Raw genomic sequence first — 20,178 nt, 5'->3', positions numbered from 1 at the left:
ATACAAACGTACAAGGTTCTGTCTATACAACAATTATACAACACTATACATCACATCACAGCACAACACTTCGACACTTGTGACACAGGATAACAAGAACATTAACACAACATATGTCACTCAGCCCTGCCAAACACATTCTGATTCCACCTCAGCACATATCTTTAGTACTTCGAACAGCGCTTGCGCCCCTTTTTGCGGTGCTCGCTCGATCTCTTCTTGTGTTTCCACGTTCTTTTTCGGCGAGCCCTTTCCAACAACGGTATCGGAGGCGGCGTCTCAGCCATCGTTGTCACTTCCGACACCGTTAACGCGTCATTACATTCGACGGGTCTTGTCTGTTTATTTACCCGCTTGATCATGCCTCTACATTTTTCCCGGCTGGCCAACTCCGTCTCCTTTACACTGTCGGTCTGTTGAGGTTGTGCCGACGTAAGTCCGATTGCTCGGCCCGTGAACTGATTCGACACGATCGTCTTCTCCTTCGCTGTCTCTTGCGCCGCAGCTTCACCTTGGGCTCTAGTGAGATCCGTCACGGGATGTTTCTCCACTGTATCTCGCGGCCGCAGTGTTGGCGAGGGCTCTATCTTCGGGTCTTCTCCCAAACATTCTGGATCACTTGGCCCTCGCGCCCCGTCGATGTTTCCGATGACAAGGTCATACAGGGGGGTCGTCATGCATAAAGCAGTAACCTTCCCGCTGAAGTACGGGGTTTCAACCTCAATTTCTGCTTCGGGAAGCAGCCGAACTGTACGGTCAATTAGGCAAACCGGTTTCGTTCTGCCTGTCAACTCACTTTCCCGTACCAAATTTCTCCGCACGATAACAGTGGAACTGCCGGTATCTCTTAACACCGTAATCTTTTTGTCCGCAACTTTTCCAGGCAGCGCTGGCATTCCTGTCGTAACACCGGATGGCTGTTTTGACATTACAGCACCCACAATAAGAATTTTCTCCCCATTTTTCAATTCTACGAATCCATCGGTGACGGCATTATTATCAGATTTCGGTGCCGCTTGCACACAGGATACCTGGTGAGTTTGACTCACTCCGTTCCGACAAGCGTCAGCTTTGTGCCCAGTCTGACCACACTTAAAACATTTTACTACCGTAGGGCTCGTAAAGATCGTTCGACAGTTTTTCGCGCGATGACCCACTCGGTTACACAGAAAACATCGCTGAATGCTCTCTGGTGCACGCTTCTTTTCTTCGGGAGCCAATTTCTTCGAATCATCGGGACACTCCTTCTTGACCTTGGCCAAATTAGTTCCACCTTGCGCTTCCAAGAATTGATCAGCCAATTCAAGCATTCCTTCGAGTGATTCAGCCTTCCTCTCTTTCAAGTACAGCGACAGGCTTGGGTGGCAACTAGTAAGAAATTGTTCTCTAATTAGGAGCTCTCTAAGTTCATTGTACTCCTGCGCTGTCCCTGAAAGTTCAATCCATCTGTCGAAATAATGACAAAGTCGGGCGGCATACTGTGTAGCCGTCTCCCCATCAGCTGGCTTTCCTGTCCTAAATCTGTCCCGGAATCCTTCCACGGTGAATCTAAATCGCTTCAACAAAGCAGCTTTCACCTTTGCATAGTTGGCTGCATCGGTCGGCGTCAGCCTACCGTACACACTGAGCGCTTCACCACTCAAGCAAGTACTCAGAGCAGTTGCCCATTGATGTTCCGGCCAATTCTGGCTCTTCGCAATCGTCTCAAATCGGTGAAGGTACGCGTCAAGGTCGTCCTTCCTTTCATCAAACGCCACGAGCAGCTTGCTTGGGTTCAAGCGGAAGCCATGATCTTCCCGTTCGCTGCTTTCAACTCTAGCTTGGACGGGAGTTTCGTTTCGCTGTTGCAAACGGAGCCGCTCGAGTTCAATTTCGTGCTGCCGCTGCCGTTCCCTTTCAGCCATCTCCGCTTCTCTTTCTTCTTTCAGCTGGCGCTCCCTCGCTTCTCTTTCTTCTCTCGCCCTTTCGGCTGCCAGCTTCTCTCTCTCCAACTCAGCTGCTTTTTCTTCCTTGGCCCTCTCAGCCGCCAACCTCTCTCGTTCCAACTCAGCTGCTTTTTCTTCCCTGGCCCTTTCCGCTGCCTCTTTCTCCTTCTGGCTTACCCACTTCCGTAGTTCGGCCCCAGAAAGACCCATCTTCTCACCAAGAGCAACTAACTTTTCGAGATCCATCGTGTCTCGCAAATAAAACCTTGCCGCGTGCAAAAAGTGTCTGCCTCACTCAGTCTATCGGAACACTCCACTGCACTCGTCAACGAGAACACTGAACAACACACAGAATCGTTCCGATAGCACTATCAACACTCGAGGCTCTTTCTCACTACTTTGGACACACTGTGCACCAAAAGGTTCTATGTCGCGGACGCCAGATTAATTGTCACACCTGTCCCGTTTATTAGGGAGGCGATCGCCGGGCTAATTCCAAGAGCCGAAGTATCGGCCCCCCGAACCGCACCACGAAAGCGTGGACAATTTAGAAGTGGTCCTTATTGGTGCGCCAGCGGACGCCGGCTGTGGTCCAAAGAACAAGACAGAGCCGAGAGTTGATAAACAAACAAAATTATATTCTCATTAACGGCAGATCAAAAACAATACACACGTATGCACACTCCACAATAGTTACATACAATACGTCACCAAACAGACAATGTACTACACAGTACAATCAACCACACTTGAAACAACGGACACAGACAACAATACGCACTACAATGCAGTCGCATGCACTGAACAACCAAGACACTTAAAGATTAAAGAGATATAAAACCTATTCAGTCCAAAGTCCTTGGAACAAAAGTCTGAATGATACTCTTCCGAGAATCACTCACTCAAAGACCAGCGTTGTTGTCGTTCCGCAGCTCTCGAAGTTCTCTTCCAGGAAACCTCCCGTCTTCAATTGGCCACTCTTCAAGCTTCAACTTCTTCGCCGGAACACGTCGGCTTCACACTCGCAGCGGTTGCCACGGGTCTTCGCTCGATAGCGGTAAACACACACACTCTTGCCTGTAGCTCGAGCCGTCCCTACGGACCACAAACTTCGCCGACTACACGGCGGACTCTCTACGCACTCTGGCGCTCACTTCCGTCTCCTCCTGATTTCTCGTCTCGGCTGCTCGGTTAAATACCTTGCGCGCGACTTTCCAGATGTTTCTCGTCATTTCGTCGGCGCGATACGCAGCGAAGGCTGGGGAGAGGCACGAGACGGTTCGACTGCCCTCTCCCGAGGATGATTCACTCGGTCTGACCCCGCCTCCTTCGTTCTAGAAAAATCGCGGTCTTGCTGGGCCGCCGATGTGGGGTGAGGAGGATCGTCTGCGAAGCCGTGCTTCTGCGGGGAGAGCGCGCGCCCGGGAGCCCTGGATGTTTGCTTTCTTTTTTTTTCTTTTTACCTCGCGGCGTTTCTGCCGCCCGTTGTCGCAAGGATTTGGCGGCGCGCTCTTGTTTAGCGCTCGTTCTGTGACAGGTGCCGACACTCTTTAGTGTGTATGTTGGGTGGGTGAGCGGGCCGAACTGAAGTTCGGCCGTGCGTGCTGTGAGAAAGGCCTGAATGTAATGCTGTTTTTCACTGGTAGATTCGGAGCAGGTTTTTTTGCTCCGTGGCGACGAAACCGCATTTCACTGGTAGATTCAGAGTGGATCCGCGCTTTTCACTGGTAGTTTCAGAGCAGCTCGCTCCGAGGCGGATTGCTCGCACTGCTCCGCCGACAAGTCGCAGATTCGGGCGGAAACACGACGAGCAGCATACGTCACTTCCGTCGTTGTACGTTGCTGAGTTTTGCAAAATGGCTGCGTTCGCTGCCTTGGCGGAACTTCTGTCTAGCGACGAAAGCACTTCAAGCAGCAGCTCGTCCAGCTCAGACGACGAAGACTTCGAGGAAAGACAAGCGCTATGCGAAGCCTTCTTTCGGGAAACTTTTTCGGAGTCCCACCGCGAACGTCCCAAAATTTTGGGGTTCATCGAGAACGTTGCGCGGCTGTACACAGACGAGCAGGTAAGCGCGGAGCTCCCTCTTTTCATAATACTACATGAACCTAATTTCATCTTTTTATCATTTCCTTCTCTGCAGTTCCGTCAAGACTTCAGGGTGTCGAGGCGTGTCGCGGAAACGTTGATCCGTGGTTTTGAAGGCTCGCGTCACTACCCATGCAGTGATCGTGGTGGGTCCCCCTCGAAAACCGCGGAAGAGCACATTCTGGTCTTTCTGTGGTAAGTCTGCACGCTGTTTTAAAAGTCATGCCTACCAGTGTGTATAATCTTAATGCTTTCAAGTGCTTCGGCGTAGAAGTACGTTTTTTCGTTGCGTGCGCAGAATTTTGACGGGGAGTCCAACCATTATAAATTTTTGTTCGTGTGTTTATGTGCGCGTGTGTAGAGAATATACACATGTGAAATTTAACAATTTCGGCGGCGTTAAATCTCCCTAGTAGCCTTCCCGTGGCTACGCCGCTTGTGCTTTTTGTCCTTGAAAGTTGCTAAGTGTGATGCAATGGAAACCAATGAAATATGACCGCTTGCAACTGCACAGCCAGAGAGAACAGTGTTAAGAGCTTCTACTTTTCTTACGGCTGCTAATTTTGATGCAAATATTTCATGCCTTTATTTCACAAAGCAGGCTTTACTTGATCACTTTCTTCCATAATGTGTGTTTGCTGTGTCAGGTTTGCTGCAAACAAGGCGTGCCTGAGGGACGTTGCTGGACGCTTTGGCATGGCAACTGCGACAGCATTTAGAGTCGTGGAGCGCACGCTCGAATATTTCCTTGATATAGCCGAAGAGGTAATATCATTTCCAGGAGATCTTGATCAGCTGTCAGCGGACTTCGAACAAGTAAGAATTTTAGGTATTTCACTGTTCCATGGCAAACACAACAAATGAGTTGTCTAATTGAAGCTTACTTTAGAGAATAGTCACATAATACATTGATTGTAGCAGGTTAAGCTGCCGTTGGGGCACAGGGGATGTGGTACTAAGTTGCGCTTGAAAGATGGGGTTATTGTCAAGCAGTCTCACTATCAAATGAGAAATGCTAGTGAAACATGTATTGTTCATTTACAGTGCACATAAAAGCAGGGTGTCTGCCAACGTGGAAAAGTCAGGGAATTTCAAAAAAACCAGGCCAGGTCATGAAAACTGACAGCAGTTCTGTGGGACCGTCACAAAAATAAGCATCGCCATTCATCAAAGCTTAAAAAGTCTCTCAGCTGCAACTACAGTGGGCTGCTGGAAGGTGTGTGAAAAAAAAAAAAGGACAGTGCATAACTCTTGCTTCTGAGTGTAAACGCGAAAGGGACCCATAGAACACAAAGTTTACTGACATTTCAGTACCTCATATGGGAGAGAGCCTTGTTTAAAAGTCATGAAAAAGGCACAGTGTACTTCAGTACGCCTAAATACGTGACGTAAGCAGAGAGAGTACATTGTCAGAAGCCTCCCATCACTCCTGTGCAGCGTATGTACAGTTGTCTGTATCTGGATTCGAGAGTTTTACAAGTCTATTTGGTGGTCTGTGATTCCGTGTGTTCAGGGAGGGCAGTCGAGGCCACGCCTCGTTTTGTGGTATCATATTTGTGTTGTTTAACTTTTACCAGTTTCACCGATGTACTGGTCACAATTATGTCAGCCTATGGCATAAACTAGACTAAGGAAATTTCTGCTCGGCAACTTGTCCTTCACATTGGCTAAAGCATTCTTTAACATCCATGTTGGTATATCCACTCTTTTGGTGCCTGTTGCTTCTACATATCACACGGCATATCTGACTCACGTCTGTAGATTTATGCATGTTTTGTCTATGCCACGATTTCGGCCCGGCTTGAAGGCCGTCTGGTTTTTCTAGGCTAGAACTGCTATCAGCTGAAGCTTGCTGGGCTACTCATGTCTTTTAATAATAATAATAATAATAATAATAATAATAATAATAATATTATTATTATTATTATTATTATTATTATTATTATTATTATTATTATTATTATTATTATTGGTGGTGCAACACCAAACGTCTTCAGCTACACACTTATGCTGGTAGCTCGTGTTTCAAGGGTAGAACTTGGGTAACTTCAGCTAAATTTTTCATTTCAGTTTTGTGAGATTGTGTAAATAAATCTGCAATTATTTTTCAGTGTCACGTCTACAGCAGAGTACGTAAATCAAGGTAACATGCGGACATTCATGATTCATCTATAGAATCAAGGAAACTGTTCCACCTTGACAAATTCATTCTCACCACCACATATTCAAATGTCAGCACTTTAAACGTTGACCCCAGCTTTCATTTCACTTCAAGTATGACAGCCCAGATAAATGCATGTGCTTGTCGTAAAAAAAAAAAACATTTTGCAGTATGGCTATGTTCTTGCAACGTTGTCGTTACTCGTTGTCAAGGCAAGATACATAGAATATGCGAGTAGTAGTTATTTACTTTTTTTGTTGAAAAGTATACTTTAGAGGTGTGCAAATTAGGCGGCGGCGCAAATCAATAGTAAATACATCAATCTAGGTCGAATCAGTTCTAATCTAATCTACATATAAATAGGTGAGTCAGTAAATACAGTAGTTCAGGTCGATCTAATTAAATCCAATCCACATCCTAACCGGCGTGGGCTACAGCCATTATAGTAAAATAGATTTTACTCCAGTGGCAGAACCGGCCAGGCTCCTGTGTTTTCATTTTACACGAATGCCACCAAATGGCACCACTTCTAAGTTTCTCAGCAGCTTTGACTGCGATGTCAAACGATCGCAGACACCTTCAAACTTCATCTGCGGTTACTCTTAACTTGTGTGTTTTCTTCCTGGTTCTTCGGAACATCAAACAGCTGACTTGCTCACTGCCTAGCTCAGGGGTTTTATTTTGGCCAGATTTACATGTTTTTTCACAATTGTCGCATGCCCTGAGAACATTTTGAGTGCGTCTGGTAATTATGTTTACCTTTATAGAGCGCCCGGTTTTTTTTTTTCTACTCGGGTTTGTTTGCAGTGTACAGTGTTTTCCATGCAAACGTGGCAGTCATGGAATTTGCTTTGAATCATGATGGAAAACCTGGGAAATTCAAGGAATTTAGAAATATGAAATTGGTAGACACCCTGAAAGGGACCCCTGGCACTTAAAATTTCTAATGCCTTTTGCTGTGGTGTTCCGTACAATGATTCCATAGTTCTGGCATGTAAAAGACTTGTGTCACCTAAAGTTAACTCCGCTAAGACCAACAAAACTACTGCATCAAGTGTTAAGATTATTTACTTCAAGAAGTTCACTACAGGTGTGTTCTTTTTCTCTCACTGTCACAGGTGTCAGGAGTGCCCAACACGATCGGTTGCATTGACGGATCCTACATAAGCATCCGCTGCCCTGCAAAAAAAGTGCGTTCAACCTATGTGAACAGGCACAGTTATCCGTCACTGACACTGCAAGCTCTGTGTGATCACAAAAAGAAGTTTCTCGATGTGACTACTGGACACCCCAGCAAGATTCACGATTCGAGAATCTTCAGGACATCGAGGCTTTCTTCAAAGTTGCCGCATGTGTGCTGTTCCGGGAAGTACCACGTTCTCGGGGACGCTGCCTACCCGCTTCGAGATTACCTCATAACCCCATTCAGGAATTATGGTCACCTTGACGCGAGGCAGCGCGCCTTCAATTATCACTTTTCGGCAACGAGAGTGAAGATTGAGAATGCCTTTGGAGACCTCAAGGCCAGGTTCCGCCAGCTGCTGCACCTGGACTTTCTGTTTGTAGACAAAATGAACAAGTTCATTATAGCTTGTTGTGTTTTGCACAATATGTGCATTAATTGTGGTGATGTGGATGTGCCGCCGTACATCGATGATGAACATGCACCGTGGGAATGGGAGGCACAACCGGATGATGTTCCCCCCAACAATGGCCCGCTTGCATCAACTGAAGATGCACTGCGTCGCCAAGGCGAGGAGAAGCGTGAGCGCTTAATGCAAGCGATGCGCATTTGATTTAAAGTTAGGACTGCCTACGTGTACACAAAACAAGAAACGTTAAGGTGTTGTAAATTTTGTTTCGTGTTGTAGAGATTTCTAGCAGAAAATAACACTAAAAGACGGGACGAAGCAAGGACACAAACTACGGCGCTGACTAACAAGCAAATTCGTTTTATTCTTCTAATCCGCGTATATATACTTTACCACAATCTCAAGGAAACAAAAAAAAATAGAATCATGATAAATGCATGCCCCTCATTTCTGAAGCGTATCATTTACAACGGCGGCGAAACATGCATCAGTTTCCCTTATATTTCCCTCTCTCTGAAGGAGTTACCTCTCCTGTCTTATTGAGCATTTCTTTCCTCCTGAGTCAGCCAACATTTGTGTGTGTCTTTTTTTTGCTTTTTCTCACCCTTCAGATTAGTGGTGGAGTGTATATACCTAGACTGGAAGAATAAGACACATTTGGCTGTTAGTCAGTGCCATGGTTGTGTCTCTGCCATGGTTGTGTCCCTGCTTTGTCCCATCCTTTAGCACTGTTTTCTACAGGAAACACTGTACTAACCAGCTAAAATGCATGCCGCACTGTGTTGTAGTGACTCATCTTGCTAGGGCGCAGCCTGATTTTTTTGTTTCTTAGCTTTGTGACACGTAGCAGCTTCCACATAGCGTGAGTCAACCCAAGATGTTTGCAGGAATCTGACTGGATCAGTGTAATTGTTTCCTATGCGAAGCCATCAGCATGCTTATTGCTGACTAGTGCTAACGCCGCAGCGTGTTGGTCGGTATGGCTACTGCAGCTGAAGATAGCTGGTGATATTGATAGTAACTGCACTCTTCGTTCTGGTGAGACACGAGAAAGTGACAAAGTCAACCGGCCAAACATAGCTGGGCTCCAGCTCTCGTCAGCCACCACAAACATTCTGAGAAACATGTAGTGACATTGGCATAAGTCCAAGCTAGTGCAGGCTACACTGAGGAGCATTTGTGTTAATGGAACAATGTCACCAAAATTACGAGCTTGAAATGTTTGTGTTGTTTGTCTTGCAGTTGGGGCACTATGCTTGTCAGTTAAACCTGTCGCTTCGAGGAATATTCGTAATGAACACCCATCCCGACTCATTGTTTCCCACGCATGGTGCCCAAATTCAAAAAGTGCGCTCTGAACGTCACAAAAGCCCGAGTCTACATAGTCTTATGACTCCTGAGATTGTTCGCTGTGTAATTTTTTGTGATTCCAGTAGTAGTTTTACAGTGATGCCAAAATTAGTCACAAGGAGCCATTCTTGCATTAATTACACAGTACATTGCAATATTTATGATCAAAGTTTGGGGACTACCGGACACAATGCTCTTAATTAAAGCATTCAAGTCAAAACAAAAATTTGTCAGGGGTCCTTTAGGCATGGTGACTGCTGCTGTGAGAAATGGCTTCTTTGTCATGCAATTTGGTTATTGCTTGTGCATTAACATTTCATTTGCCTGATGAAAATTTGCATGGACAAACGTTCTGCATTTCTTAGTCTTTGTTCAGCTTTTCTTACCATCAAAACGGCGTGAAATTATAATGATCATTGCAACTTTGTCTTGTAAAAGGGCCCTGGAACCCTTATTTCACCTCAACAACAAACATTGTCAATCTGTTATCAATGCGCCTGCCAACGTGCACATGTGTACAATGCTTACAATAAACATGCTTTTCACATTTTATTCATTTTTCTTCAAGTTGAAAATTTCACGGAGAAGATTCATCTTTTCTTTGTGCATTTCTTCTCGTCGCTGTGTTTTAGCAAGTCGTCGCTCTTCCCTCTTGCTGTCTCTTTCAGCCTTTGGCTCTGCTCGCCGTTCATCTAACTCCTTCATTTTTTCAAAGAAGGTTTGCAGGTGGAGCTCGCGTGCTGAATTCGGGCGTTTTCTTTTTGAATCAGGAGTGTCGTCCTGCCCAACGGAGCTGGATGGAGAGTGTGACGTTGACGAGCTTGAACCAGCAAGTGGAACAGACTCGGTGGATGACTGTGGACATGTCTTTTTTGATACCACTCCACTTGCGTCGCGTACCACTTCTGGTTCCAAGCTGTCGTCCAGCCACTTGATTTTTTCAAGCTCGGCCTCGTAGGGGACTTCTTGTGGGGAACAGCCAGACGTATTATTTTTCCCAGCTGCCACATTTTTTCTTTTCAGTACGGTTTTGTACCGAGAGCAGCACTGCTCACCAGTTCTCATTACACCCAGTTTATTATTAATGTCTGTTGCAATTTTTTCAAACATGGCCTTTTTGTTGCGAAATTTTTTCAGAGGGCCAACTTGAGGGAAATATGAGGCGTAGAGGTCCAGCAGCAGCTTCGTCTCGCCACTCGTCCACTCACACCCTGCAGCTGAAATATGCATTATACACACATAAAATACATATAAACTGGCATTAATAGACTTTTTTGATACAGGGCACGAAGCTATATGCTCTCTGAGCCATAGAACACTTACTGTAAAGCATTAGTACTGTCACACTGTTTTGGCACAGCAAATATTGGGTGCTGTGGGGATCGCTTTGCATATCAGAACAGACAATCATGCAAATTCATAATATTACTATACATAACTTATTCACAGCATAATTTTCTTAGAGAGTAAATTTGAAAACACTGCATAATAAATATGGGGCCTCTTCGTGCAGCTGACTATTCGTTGAATTCAATTTTATTATTTAAGCACCCAATATTGAGAAGCGTGAGCAAGAAGCCATTAAATGGTTTTGCGTAATTCGTGGTTTTTTTGAGAGGGTTTGCAATCTGCTGGACCTATCTTCATCCTAATGCCACTAGCATGTTTGTGTATGCATGCTTACCACGTGCAGGAGTCCCTGGCTGACAAGCCCGACTTGGTGACGCACCAGTAGACGCTGCAGAATCTGTGTTTGATAATTGAAAAGCATTGTAGTATGTTAATATGTGTTAATTTTAAGCAGGTACACAATTTTCTTCAAGTAGTCCTTACACGTTGCTCGTCAAGGCATTGTCCTCTACATATATAGACGACTGTATACAAAACTAGTTCTACAGAGACACATGTAGACCAATTTACCATTTCCTAAAAATGCGCCCTGTGTATGTGACAAAGCGTCGGTGGCGTCACACTGTGTAGCACCTTCAAATAGAGAAAAAGAAAAGACATTTGCGGGTTAACACCAAAAGAGTAGAGGTCAAGAATCACCAAGAAAACGTTACTTCTCTAGTAAATTTTTCATGCATGTATTCATGCGCGAATACAGAGATCGCCATGCATTTTTATTAAAGGTAATACAGCAGCTTGGTGAGCGCTGCGAAAATTCCGGCGCTTGTGATATTCTAAATAGTAGGACTGTAAGGTGTTGGGTAAGCAACTGCTCTGATTAAAAAAAAAAGCCTGCTCACAACATGCCGTATTTTTGCGAGCGCCGATTGCGGCCGTTACCACGTGTACCCGCATGCTTTACAATTATCTGACCAGTCTTCATGCGGAGCTATCAAAGTTAGCATTCCGTGCAGAGTTTATTATCAGCGTCAAGTACGTCGCACTTACCGTTCAGATCGTTGCCGCTGTTTCTGAAAACGCCCAGCAACAGCCGACGCACAGCCGGTGTCAATTCCGCGTGCTCGTCCATACTTGCTACACAACTGCTGTTCGCGACTGCGTTAAAGTGTTCTACAAAGCTTTAACTGCGTGGTCGAAATGCGCGCCCTGCAGTGGCGGCCAAAGTTGCCAAGGAAACGAAGAGAGCGGAAAAATAAACTGTTTCCGGAACCGGTTTGCGTGACGTATGCATAATCAACTTCCGGGGCACCTCTCACGGAGCATTCTCGTGTTTCACTGGCAGAGGTGGCTTCGTGCGATCCGAGTGCTCGCTCCGGGATTTCGGCGGTCGCTCTGAATCTCCCAGTGAAAAACACCATAAGTGTACGTACGTGTACCCACGTTCAGTGGAGAAAGTGCTGTCAGGATCGCATGATGCTCAACGCGATCAAATGCTTTGGATAAGTCCAGAGCCAGCACTGCCTTCGTGTGGCCCGGAATGAGCGGGTCGAAGATGTCGTGAGTGATTTGTAGCATGGCATCTTGAGTGGACAAATGGGGGCGAAAGCCAACCATGCTGTGAGGGTATAAGTCACGGTCTGTCATATGCTGTGAAAGCCTCGCCAGTACAACATGTTCGAAAAGCTTGCCCAAACACGAAGTTAATGAGATTGGGCGAAGGTTTTGGAGTGTAAGTGGTTTGTTGGGCTTCGGTATGAACATTACTTTCGCGTGACGCCAGGACTGGGGAAGCGTTCCTTCCTTCCAACACTGGTTGAAGTACTCCGTGATGCGAGTGATCGATTTGTCATCCAGGTTGCGGAGTGTTGTGTTGGTAATCAAGTCGGCTCCGGGTGCGGATTTAGTGCGGAGAGTCAACAGCGCGGCTCTGACCTCCGCCTCGGTTATATCTGTGTCGAGTTCGGCATTCGGTTGTCCTGTGTATGAGGGAAGAGAAGTTAGTATGCCGGGCGATGTGTAGGTGTCGCGGAGTGTATCCAAAAGATCATTGGGGCTGTCCATGTGTGCGTGTATAAGCCGGGTGACGTGGTGCTGGGTAGTGGTTTTCGTGTGCGATGGGTCGAGGAGGTGTCGGAGGAGATGCCACGCCCTTTTGGTGGTCCGTCTGCCAGCAATGTCGTCGCATACCTGCCCCCAATTGGAGCGGCACAGCTCCTCCGAATGTATTTGGATTTGGGATTGTAGAGTGCCTAAGCGTTTCTTTAGCGTCCTGTTATGTTTACCCCGTTTCCACCGCTCTAGAAGGCTGTGGTAGGCATCCCATAGGTGAGCGAGTCGGTTGTCTAGTGTCGGAGTGTCTGTGGTGGTTTCAATTAGTTGCGTGTGATGTTGAATGTCAGTCTGAAGAGATTCCACCCAGTCGTTGATGTCGGTTATGGGATTATCTGCGCGGGTGGTACGCGCAGCACGAAGAGCGTCCCACTTAATGAGTTTGTGTGTCATGTATGTGTGCCGGGGTGGTTTGAACGGGACAGTGACTTGTATAATGTAGTGATCACTGCCCAGTGTGTGCTGTGTTCTCGTCCATGTGACAGTACGGAGGGAGCGACTAAGCACTAGATCCGGACTAGTGCCCATACTGACACTGTTGCCTATGCGTGTAGGTGTCTGAAAGTTGTTGTGGACGGAGAGTTGGAGGTTCTGCATGAGCAGCCAAAGCCTGCGACCTCTATGTGTAGTTGTTTTGTATCCCCAGTCAGTATGTTGACTGTTGAGATCGCCGCCGATTAGCAAGGAATGTTTCCCCGCCAGTCGATGCAGCTCCCGGAAGAGGGAATCCAGCGAGGCCATCGGTTGGGATGGGGGGTGGTAAATGTTGGCAATAAATATGGAGGGGATGGTATGTGTGTGGTGGATAATTTCTGTTATTACACAGGGTGTGTCTGATGTGATGTAATGTGTCTTGTATGTGAGAGTGCGGTGCACAAGGGTAGACGCTCTGGGTGCGTTTGTGGTGTGAGAGTGTGTGGAGCTGTAACTAGGAAGTGTGGCCTGTGTGGCAGTATCTTGGAGAAGAAGGACTTGGGGCGTTGGGGAGAGAGTAGGAAGTAGAAGCTGCAGGGGCGCACGCTTGCCCCGAAAGCCACGGCAGTTCCATGTTATGATATGAATGGAATTATTATTGGCCCGCACTGCCATAATGGAGCGTAGGGGGATGTATGAGCGGTGTTAGACTCTCGTTAATAGAGGTGTGGGGATCCGTGGCGGCACGTTGTTCTGTGAGGGGAAAGGGGGTGGCAAGCGGAGGGAGCTGTGTGAGGCGTGTCTCTAGAAGGCAAACCATCCTCTGGAGAATAGTTTCCATGCATTGTTCTATCCGTGCCTCTAGTTTTGTAGTTATGTCACTGATAAGGGCGTTGAATTTACTTTCGATGCGACTTTCAAGTTCCTGGAGCTTCATGTCGAATTGGTCGGACAGATTTTTCAGCTTCGCGTTGATATCGATCGATCCGGAGGTGGGGGTTGGGGGATCAGTGCGTTGTTTTTTGGAGGGTGGAGGATGGGGAGAGATGTTAGCATGCGTTTGAGTAGTGGGTGGTGAAGGTATGAGAGAAGGGGTGGGAGGGGTTAGTGAGCGCTGTGTTATAGCTTTAAGGCGGCTTAGCTCCTCCCGCAGGGCCCGGAGCTCAGCATCGTTGTTGTAGTTCGGAGTCTGCTGGACGGGGGCTGGCGGCGATTTTTGTGCTCGATCGGCCCAGGTGAGGTCCTGCTTGGGTTTGAGGCTCCGGTCACGGGAGGCGGAGCGCGATGCATTGCGCGATGGCTTCTGAGGGGCTGGTTGTTTCTTCTCCTGGGATCTGGACTGGTGTCCGGCCGCTAGTTGGGTCGTGTGTGGCGGCCGGCGGGCGTAGCGGTACTTGCATTCAACGTTCCCGGTGTGGTGCCCGTACCCGCAGACGATGCATTTCGGTGGGCAGGTTGGAGGCTCTGTTGGAACATGCTGATCGCCGCAATTATGACATCTTCGGCTTGCTGGGGCCGGACAAACGTCTTGGCGGTGCCCGATGCGGCGGCAGTTGTAGCACGCTTCCACTTTCGGTCGATGGGGGAAACATGTGTGGATGCCCGCCCAAAAGCGGATAGCTTTGGGCAGAGGGCCGGTGGCCAGGGTGATGAGGAGGGATCGCTTTTTCCCAAATGGTCGAGCATCAATTATTGGGAGGTCCGGGTTGTAGGGGACAAGTCCCTCCAAAATTTCTCTGTGTGGCTCATCATTGTAGGCCATGTGAATAATGCACCGCACGGCATCGTCGGGAGGAGCGAGGTAGGCGGTGACATCTGTGCGGCTAGCGCCGAGAGAGATGGAAGTGAGCTCGGCATAAGCCCGCGCCCGAGCCTCCACAGGGGTGCTGAGTGTGAAAGTATTGTTGGTCGGATGTAGCCGCAACTGGTCTTGGGCGAGGGCTTCCTGCAGGGAAACTGCTGTCGTAGAGGAGATCGCTGTTAGAAGCGTGCGAGGGGTCTGCTTGGTTACGTCCAAACCGCCGCGGGGTCGGACAACGACTTTGAAGTCTCCCCTCGGGAGTTGCGGGAGAGGCGCGCGTCGTAAATGGCGAGGAGGAGCTGGTGGAGGAGACGGCCTTGAAGGCGTCGGCGTCCCATCTTGCGATTCTCCAACGGTTCGGCGGCCGTCGCTGCCACTGATTTCCAATTGGCCGATCAAGCTTGCTGGGCGTTGGAGACAGTTGTCAGCCGTCGCAGGGCGGTATTTGTTTCGGAGACGTAGGACGGTCTCCCATTCCCCATTTCCGAGTTCGGTTGCGTCGATATCAGTGCCATCTACACGGTATTCCATGGCTAGGCGAGCGGTGACCACACGGAGGCGAGGCCTGGCATAGGCCTAGCTCCGACAGGCACACAAGAAAACAGCACGGATCGTGGTACCGATCCCGGCGGGCTAGCGACAGTCAGGTGAGATCAAAGTGGGCGGCTGACCATCCCGAATGCAAAGCGGGGGAAATCGAGAGGATCCAGTCGAAATATAGGGCTCTGGTGAAAGTTGAGGCAGGAGCGCATGTGCAGCGCGTCCGCTCGCAACGGCTCCCAAAACCGGTCTCTATTGAAGGCCACAACCGCACCCAGACGATGTCACAACTAAGCACATGCCATGTCATCAATTTGCCTAACGTAGAAGGACACACGAGACACCAGTTTGCCTATGTCTCCTTTCCTGGCCGAGACTAAAGATGCGATAAAGTCATATATTTAGAGATTTTGGGGTACAGAGAAATAAGCTCTGTCAAAGAAAGATTTACTAAACAATTAAAGTGTTTTTTACTCTTGCCTTCAATAGCAAGCACCTTTGTTTGCAATCGTGTTGCTGCATTTTGAATGGTACTCTTGTTTTCTACTAGGCAAAATACAAGATGGACTGATATGACCAAGCTTTCCTTTTTTTTTGATATAGACCTTGCAGAGGCACACGAGTGTTGGCCACCCGTCTGGTCCCACCAGTGTGGGCATCAGGGGGGCTTCCACGCACAGTTGCATTTCCTGGTGGTCCAAGAGATCACAAGTGAACAAGTTCAGAAGGAGGCTGCTACTTGAGTCCTAATGCATATAAAGCAGACTTATTTTCAGGGAGACAAAGAAAAGGAAGAAAGGCAGCAAGGGCAACTAAAAAAAGTGAATCCATGATGAAGCTATACAACTAGTTTTTGAATACATTATAACCTCGTTACAACAGACCTTCACAGTGAAGAGGATTTGGTCTGTTGTAAAAGGAGTCTGTACAATCCATGTACTGTTACAGCAGACATTTACGTAAACACGTAATGAGTCTGTTATAACAGGAGAGAATTGAAAGTCACAAACATAGTCAAATAACAGATTTATTAAATGTTTTGAAAGAAGCTAGTCAGCTTTGCCTGTACTGTGTGGCGGACAGCTTTAGACACTATACGTGTGTCCATCATGACAAGTGTGTTCATTTCATCTGAAGTCGTGGCCTGTTCATAATAGTTTTTGAGCCCTTGAATGTAGTCCAACGCCTGAGAAGTTGTGACCTCCTTTGTGACAATCCCTGAGTTGCGTTCTTCATTTTGTTCTTCTTCTTGCTCAGCATTAGGCACTTGGCGAATTTGGGCTACAATCTCTTCATCTGTCAGGTGCTCTAAGCTGACCAGGTCATCATCTGCAGTGACGTATTCCGAAAACTGCTGGCTCCCAAAGGCCTCCTCCACAGCTGACCACACACCAGGATCTGGTTGGTCTTCCTGTGGCAAGCAGCCTGTGCAGTCGCTGTCAACTCAGAAACCTGCTTTCCTAAAGCAATTCTTTACAATTCCTGGCTGAATCTGCGCCCATACAGTTGACAGCACCTGCACGGCAAATTTCAGGTCGATCACCGAGTCCCGCTTCTGCTGCATGTCAAAAAGCAAACGCTCAGCAAGGCGTGAGCGGTACCGTGACTTCACTGAGTGCACAATATCTTGGTCAATACCTTCGCCAAGACTGCCTCTTTGGCGTTGATGATAGTGCTAATGCGTTCGGCTCTATCGGTTCCATCACACCACGATCACGTCCGCAATGCACAGAGGCCAACAGGATACACAATGACAAACCATGAGGCCAAACAGCCCCAACTGCCCCAATTGAACAAGGCGAAGTACACGGCGCCAGGGCGCCAGCAGCGCCTGCGCCGGGCCGAGCATAAGCGCCACTAAACCTTTTATTCCAAGAAGGTCCGCTGCCAAGCGCATGCTTTCTATTTATTTTTCACTTTGACCACAGTTTTATGCAAGTGGTCACTATTGTCCGTTACGAGTCTAAGATTTTTTTACCTTTTATCGTTATGGTATTTTGACAACATTGCAATCATTGCAAATTATGGCTCGCTAAATGTAACAGAAGTCGAAGTCAGCCCCGGCAGCCAGATCAATCCAAGCCAAGTGCGGCCTCCCTGAAATGGCCGCCGCTTGTGTTGACACCGCCGGCGTGCTTTTCCCGTGCCGCATCTATGCCTAGCGATGCCTGAAATCGGAAACAATTGAATCTCGGATGTCCGTGATAGAAAAGTCCGCTGTAAAAGAGGCCTGACCACCTTGCTGCCGTCACAATTTAGCCTATTATATCCGAATGTCCATTGTACCCGAGTCCGTTGTAAACGAAGCTCAATCAATGGAAAAGATAGGGAGATCAGCATAACGCCGCGAATTGGTACGTAGTATCCGAATGCCCGTTGTACCCGAGTCCGTTGTAACGAGGTTATACTGTATACTGAAACTACTTACACTTATTAGGTACTTATTGTCTTATCAATTTATTATTGCATAGGACCAAAATATTGTACTGAAAAACAAAATGTTCTTTGCTGAGCTCATATTATTTTAAATGAGGACTTGCTAACTAAATGTTAGCAAGTCCTCATTTGCTAACTAAATGTTAGCACCAGTTAAAATCTGACCCTGTATTTCTTTCATGGTACAAAATGGAATTTTTCAGGCCATCTTGAAAGATTTCCTACACTCGATAGCTACGCCTGAAGCCACTTTTGTCGATGTTGAAAGCACTGATGACGATAATAATTTGAATCTGTAGGCACGCAGCAACGAAACTAGGTATTACAAACCTGCTGCCGCAACTTTTGAATGGCTTGATGTTGGGGTTTGAGCACGGCTTGGTGCAGCAGTTGCAATGAGGTCAGGTGGAGGGCATGAGGCCGTCGGGTTGTCTTCAAGTTCTTTACATCACAAGTGAACCAACATAAGAGCTGTGCTGTGTGCTTTGAGCTTGGACCTAGCTTTTCTTTCCAATGCACATCAGCAATAACTGTTTTCAAACAGCAGCTCTTTTGATGAGGAATACAGGCTCTTTCCGGTGTCTTAGTTACATGCTGGAGGCTAGGGCTGAATAGTGCCATATGTCCTAGCGGTGCAATTACATTAAAAACCTTATTTTTGATGATCTCCCTGGTATAATATGGACCAAAAAAAAATTACGAACAACATAGGGTGGTGCACAAACTATCAACTAGCCCCTATTGCAGCCTTAGTAGCTTCAAGAACCCACTGCAAGGCTAAAAATAACAGGTAGGAGAAAAGAGAAAAATAATGGAAAGTAATTTGAGTTCATGCTGAAAGGCCCAGCTTACTGGAAATGAGTAAACTCCCTTTAAGACGAACTCGAAGGGACCATGAAGAATTGTTCGTCTTATCAGAAGCACCCGCGAAAAAAGAATTGACTACATACCTAGGTGCATGCAAATATCTTAGTTCAAAACAAAGTATCAAGTACACTTACAGTGATGGAAAAAGCCACAAAAATAATTTATTTGAGGGAGTAATTTGATAGGCAACTGCGTTCAAGTGCTCTTTCTCGGCTTGATCCAGTCCATAATGGACGTCTGTCGCTGTTGTGCAAATCGGCGAGCAGCCACAAATGACGCCATATGTCCTAGCGATCTCAAAAACACTTCAGTTCCTTCATGCTGCTCAAAATAGTTCCTTAACGAACTGGTGTAGAGATCTGCAGCATCATTTGCCACGGGCGCAGGCCCCATGCTAGCATCTCCGTCATCCTCCGACGTCACCTCAGAAGGAACCTCTAGAACCTCATCAATCAATGTGTCCATTGTGTCCTCCCTGCAGGTTGGCACATCTTCATCGACAGTGACATAACTGCCTATGTCCACGACGAGTCCTTTATTGCTTAGCGAGGCAACGAGGCTCACCTCTTCCTCGTCGTCTTCGCAACTGTCCTGGGCCGAGCACTCGGGCACCACAAAACCAGCATGACGGAATGAATTTATTATAGTCATGTCAGTCACCTGGCTCCAGGCATTTGTGAGGAGGTGAAGTGCTGTAAGCAAGTCCACTGTGTACTGTTTGTCGCTCTCCATTCACAGTAACATTCTCTGCAGAAGAGATTGGCGATAGTGCCTTTTCAGGCTGGTGATCACCCCCTGGTTCATTGGCTGGAGCTTGGCTGTGGTGTTCGCGGGCAAAAACTCCAATGTTTGCGGGCAAGAACTCCAAGCGAATGGCCTGAAGGTCGGCGACGTGCCCGTGCCCAGGGCAGTTGTCCAACAGGATTATGACGCATCTCTTTTCTTTCTGGAAACGGCGATCCATGTCTCGCAGCCACTCCTTGAAAATCTACTGAGTCATCCAGGAGTTTGAGTTGGCCGTGTAGGTCACCGGCAGCGTTTTGGCGTGCTTGGAGCAGCGCGGCGATCTTGATTTGCTGATGACCGACAGTTTCAGCTTGTCGCTTCCTGACATGTTTGCGCCAACGAGTACGGTAACCCTCACCTTGCTGTGCTTTCCCCCTGTGCATTCGTCGCCAGTGAAAGCGAGCGTCTTCTGTGGAAGCAGCTGGTAACAGAGGGCTGTCTCGTCGACGTTGTAGACGTCGCCGGGGTCATAATCCTGAAGAATCTCCTTCAGGTTGGTGAGCCTCCAATCGTTGCAGGTCACTTTATCAATGGCGGCGGCCTCACCGGCAATAGATCGGAACACAAATCCGTGTCTTTTTCTGAAGTGATCGAGCCATCCGTCGCTGTAGGCAAACTCAATGTTCATTCGTAGGGCAATTTCCTCCGCTTTTGCCTTCAGAACTACGCCGTTCACTGGCAGATTCACGCTACGAGCACGTTGGATCCATGCGAGCAGAACATCCTCCAAGCCCTTGTGCGCAGCCGTGCGCATCTTCTTT

The 20,178-nt window shown here is 47.5% G+C and overlaps 3 protein-coding genes across 7 annotated transcripts in view; 2 read left to right on the top strand and 1 right to left on the bottom strand.

Moving 5' to 3' along the window:
• LOC119180428 (uncharacterized) overlaps window positions 1-20,178 on the top strand; it is a 112,345-nt gene that overhangs the window by 47,351 nt on the left and 44,816 nt on the right. The window lies entirely within an intron of this gene.
• LOC119182228 (putative nuclease HARBI1) lies at window positions 3,542-9,666 on the top strand. 2 transcript variants are annotated; one of them, XM_075869776.1, is made up of 4 exons: window positions 3,543-3,991; window positions 4,067-4,206; window positions 4,659-4,827; window positions 7,291-9,666. In XM_075869776.1, exons 1-4 carry the CDS (start codon window positions 3,782-3,784, stop codon window positions 7,966-7,968), a joined length of 1,197 nt encoding a protein of 398 aa, XP_075725891.1. In that variant the 5' UTR covers window positions 3,543-3,781; the 3' UTR covers window positions 7,969-9,666. The 2 variants fall into 2 exon arrangements, with proteins under 2 accessions (XP_075725890.1, XP_075725891.1); XM_075869775.1 differs by having other exon boundaries at window positions 3,542-4,206.
• On the bottom strand, window positions 9,651-11,877 carry LOC119174403 (uncharacterized). The gene is made up of 4 exons (XM_037425289.2): window positions 11,512-11,877; window positions 11,035-11,097; window positions 10,799-10,861; window positions 9,651-10,331 (listed from the first exon to the last, which is right to left on the bottom strand). The coding sequence occupies exons 1-4, from the start codon at window positions 11,591-11,593 to the stop codon at window positions 9,664-9,666; spliced, it is 876 nt and encodes a 291-aa protein (XP_037281186.2). The 5' UTR covers window positions 11,594-11,877; the 3' UTR covers window positions 9,651-9,663.

This window comes from Rhipicephalus microplus, chromosome 7 (genome assembly GCF_043290135.1).
Source record: "Rhipicephalus microplus isolate Deutch F79 chromosome 7, USDA_Rmic, whole genome shotgun sequence".
Lineage (NCBI taxonomy): Eukaryota > Metazoa > Arthropoda > Arachnida > Ixodida > Ixodidae > Rhipicephalus > Rhipicephalus microplus.
Note: the sequence above shows the minus strand (reverse complement) of the source record. Positions and strands in the feature narration are given on the sequence as shown.

Excerpts from the sequence above, each read along its gene's own strand:
- LOC119182228 (XM_075869775.1), top strand. The coding sequence starts at position 3,782 with ATGGCTGCGTTCGCTGCCTTGGCGGAACTTCTGTCTAGCGACGAAAGC. Across the intron at positions 4,207-4,658 it reads CACATTCTGGTCTTTCTGTG|GTTTGCTGCAAACAAGGCGT; the intron begins GTAAGTCTGCAC and ends TTGCTGTGTCAG. Across the intron at positions 4,828-7,290 it reads TGTCAGCGGACTTCGAACAA|GTGTCAGGAGTGCCCAACAC; the intron begins GTAAGAATTTTA and ends TCACTGTCACAG.
- LOC119174403 (XM_037425289.2), bottom strand. The coding sequence starts at position 11,593 with ATGGACGAGCACGCGGAATTGACACCGGCTGTGCGTCGGCTGTTGCTG. Across the intron at positions 11,098-11,511 it reads CAGCGGCAACGATCTGAACG|GTGCTACACAGTGTGACGCC; the intron begins GTAAGTGCGACG and ends CTCTATTTGAAG. Across the intron at positions 10,332-10,798 it reads GCCAGGGACTCCTGCACGTG|CTGCAGGGTGTGAGTGGACG; the intron begins GTAAGCATGCAT and ends TGCATATTTCAG.